The sequence below is a fragment of the Uloborus diversus genome, chromosome 8 (genome assembly GCF_026930045.1).
Source record: "Uloborus diversus isolate 005 chromosome 8, Udiv.v.3.1, whole genome shotgun sequence".
Lineage (NCBI taxonomy): Eukaryota > Metazoa > Arthropoda > Arachnida > Araneae > Uloboridae > Uloborus > Uloborus diversus.
Genome location: NC_072738.1, coordinates 99,756,847 through 99,760,730, shown reverse-complemented (window position 1 = coordinate 99,760,730; position 3,884 = coordinate 99,756,847). Strand labels below are relative to the sequence as shown.

General features: G+C 35.8%; 1 protein-coding gene across 1 annotated transcript; it reads right to left on the bottom strand.

Moving 5' to 3' along the window:
- Positions 1 to 2,109: 2,109 nt before the first annotated feature.
- On the bottom strand, positions 2,110 to 3,156 carry LOC129228509 (histone-lysine N-methyltransferase SETMAR-like). The gene has a single exon (XM_054863189.1). It carries the CDS (start codon positions 3,154 to 3,156, stop codon positions 2,110 to 2,112), a length of 1,047 nt encoding a protein of 348 aa, XP_054719164.1.
- Between the last annotated feature and the right edge of the window lie 728 nt (positions 3,157 to 3,884).

Here is a 3,884-nt window from a genome sequence, read left to right as displayed (position 1 = left end):
ACTTATCAATTTAACCGAACAACTAAGTCCAGTGCTTTTAAGCTTTATTAAAATATGAACACACACACAGGCTATTTTCTTTTTTTGCCGAAAGCGACGTAAAAAATGGAAAACTGCATTAGAACTTTGCTTTTAAAAAATGCATAAGAACTACAGGCAGCATCAAGGTTTTGAAACAGCAAGGGGCGTTTTCGAAAACTTGATTTTTCGACCGTAAGTCTATTTTTCTTCATTAGCCAGCCTGATAAGTTTTAAAATGAGAAGGGAATAATATATAAGATAAGATATTGAAGAAACATTTTTTTATTCTTGAAAATTTTTACAATTTGTTACCGCAGGCTGCTTGAACCGTTATAACTTAGATGGCAGCACGTGTTCATCATTTAACAGCACGGTTAAAATACAAAATAAATTGAACTATGCTCTTTTTTATGCGTAGCTTTTCGAATGTAGTAAAAATGTGATAAGCTATTTGTTTTTTTACAAAAAGAAGAAAACATATATATTTTACCCTTCAAATTGAGGTAGTAATTTTTTTATTTGTACAAAGAGTCAAAAACTCATTAGAAGAATATATATTTCAATATACGATTTATTATTTTTTTCTGAACAAAAAACAATTCTATTGTACTCTGAAATCTTAAACCTGTTACTTATATTTTCGCTTACATTATGCTTTAATTTTCTTACCAGAGCCAAAGCTTAAAAAGAAAAAACGTACAATTCAGAAGTAATTTAGCACAATGTCACTTCAATTTTTCATATCAGCAAGGAGCGTTTCCTTCTCATTTGTTCTGTTTCTTCATTGTTGTTATTCACTTCCTTAAGTGTGCATGTAATGCGCGATATTTCTCTAACTTTTTGCTGCAGATTGTCCGGACGTGGGTCCGAACACGCATTCTCCTGGTTACGAAGAGAACGCTCTGCCAATCAAGCTATTCAGCTCTGTCGGTCATAGCGCAAATTAAAGTTATAAGTTTAACTGAAAACCTCATTCTGGTTCTTTAAAACAGGTTTTTCGGCTGAAAAAAACAATTTTTAGACCGTGGGTCTATTATTCGTCAGTAGCCAACACCATAAGCTTTAAAATAAGGCGTAAATCAAAGAAATCGATCAAGAATTGAGGAAAATCTGGCGTAGAAACCAAAAACAGGCTACAGAAATAATATATAAGGATGCCAACATTTCGTATCTACCGGAGATTATTGTGGTGTGCGAGCAGGATAGGAAAAATCACTTAGTTTTTTTTTGGGGGGGGGGGGGGTTGCTTCACAGTTTGGAATACTTGAATTAACTATTTTAAATCTCTAAATAAAGGTGTGTTGTTGATCTTTGAAAATACAATGAAAGTTTTGGCAACAATAAGTACTTAATTTAATTTATTAGGATCTTATCCAACAACTTATTTGAGATTATTGCAAGTTTTTTGGAAAAACAGTTCGGGTAAAACGAACTGATTGATATGCTTAAGTATAATGATTATGTACTAAAAATCTATGTTGCGATTCTAAAGAGTGAAAAATTGGGATATATATGGGGGGGATGCAACATCTGAACCAAAAATTCTTCACGTGCAGGTCAATGATTATGTTTCTAAACACAATAGATATGCGGTACTCTCTATCAGGTATATTATTAAATGATAACGCCAACCTGTTTTTAATAGTATTTTATTTGACATATTCTGCAAATAAAAATATCATATTTTTCATGTATGTTTTTCCATGCCACCCCAGACAATGTACGACGAAGAGAATATCGAGCAGTATCAGCAGGGATAATTGGTGTCATATTCAAATTCATCAATTTTTCTGCTGATACTATTTGATTAAATTGATTCATCTCAAGTTGATACAAAAAGTTTTGGTCAGTCATGGATGCTCGAAGTAGAGATGTATGTTAGGTAAGTTCTCTCTCCAGTTGTTAATTTAAAAAAACTTTGAGTAATAAATGCAATAATTTTAGAATAGTTAACTATATCTGTATTATACAGGGTGTCTATAAAAGAACTCCGGGGTTTTAAGACAAAATATTTTAATAAAGTAAAAAACGTACATACATGTTTTATACATGATTAGAAAGATTACATTTTCAAGATTTTTTAACAACTTAGTAAAGTTCAATGTGAGCTCCGTTAGTGGCACGGCACACGTCGAAACGGTATTCTACCTCTTCCCATGTCCTGGCGAGCATGTCTGGGGGAACGGACGCCACGCAATTCACTATTCGTTCCCTGAGATGGCGAACATTTCGAATTTTTTCCGCATACACAAGATTCTTGATATGCCCCCAGAAGAAAAAGTCCAACGGAGTCATATCAGGGCTCCTTGGTGGCCATGGAATAGGTCCTTCCCTTCCAATCCACCTGTTTCCCAAACGAGCGTCCAGTGACTCACGCACACGCAAACTGAAGTGTGGCGGCGCCCCATCTTGTTGGAAGTAAACTAAACCTTTCTCCGCCTCAATGTCATCCAACTGAGGATAAACATACTCCTCTAACATGTCACAATAGACATCACCATTGATATTCCTTTCGGCAAAAATGAAGGGACCTATGACTCTGTCATGCATAAGAGCACACCAAACATTCACTTTGGGCGTGTCACGTTCGTACTCAATAAACTCATGGGGCGGCTCTGAACCCCAAATTCTGCAATTATGCCTGTTTACAGTTCCGTTCACATGAAAAGTAGCTTCATCACTAAAAACCACACTTTTTAAAAAATCATTATCTTCATCAATTTTATCCAGCATGGAAACAGAAATGTCGAATCTCTTAACCTTGTCTGCCGGTTTCATATGGTGTAAAAGTTGAATCTTGTAGGCAGTTAAACGAAGTCTTTTATGAATGACCTTATGGACTGTTGATCTTGGTAACCCCAACTCCAGACTGCGTCTTGTTACCGATTTATTAGGGCTTCGAGTGCATGAAGCTCGGATTCTGTCCACATTCTCTTGAGACACACGCGGCCTACCCGACGACTTTTGCTTCAAAACACTTCCTGTTTCCTTGAACGCACTTAACCACTGACGAATTGTTTTGTCTGTAGGCGGGTCAACACCATAGCTACGTCGAAATTTTCTTTGTACAGTAACAACAGAATTAGTTTCTATGAGCCAAATAACACATTGAGCCTTTTGTTGAGGCGTCGCCATAGCGCGGCAGTCCAGACGACACTGACTGCCTGCCGCAGCCGCTACGTCATTTCAAGGTCAACGCTCCGCAGCGCTGCCAACTGTTGAAACATTCCCAATTGGTATGAGTAAAACTCTTTGAGCTGCTTGTTTCAAAGGAATTGATCAAATTTCGCTATCTTTTATAGTTTAAAAAATATTAATTTTTTTAACCCCGGAGTTCTTTTATAGACACCCTGTACATTATTTTAAAGAACTAAATTTTTAGTGAAACGGAAAGTCAATACTTGACATAACTCTTTAAATATTTTTTGAAAATAAAATCTTTTTACTTTTAATATTTAAATTTTTGCACAGGGTTTTGTTTCAAGTATAATGATTTGTGTGTGTATGAAATTACAGCATTTATTTTGTGATTAACCTAACGTTTAATTCATTCCATTGTACCATTCACAGAAAATTGAATACTGGCAGAATCAAATAACAGAAAAATGACAAATGAAAGAGTTTGTCACTAGAAAAAGAGAAATGCAGGGGAAATTTTTTTTTGTTATTTTAAGAAAAATGTTTTATAGTGTAGATAGAAAATCGACAGGGCCGATCCTAGCAGGTGTGCAGAGTGTCCGCCGCACAAGGGCGGCCAAAGCAAGGGGCGGCCGCAGGCCGCATTATATAGTTCTTATACTCAAGCAAAATTCCGCAAGAATTTCTCACAAGATAGCTTATAATAAGTGAAATGAATATGCTGA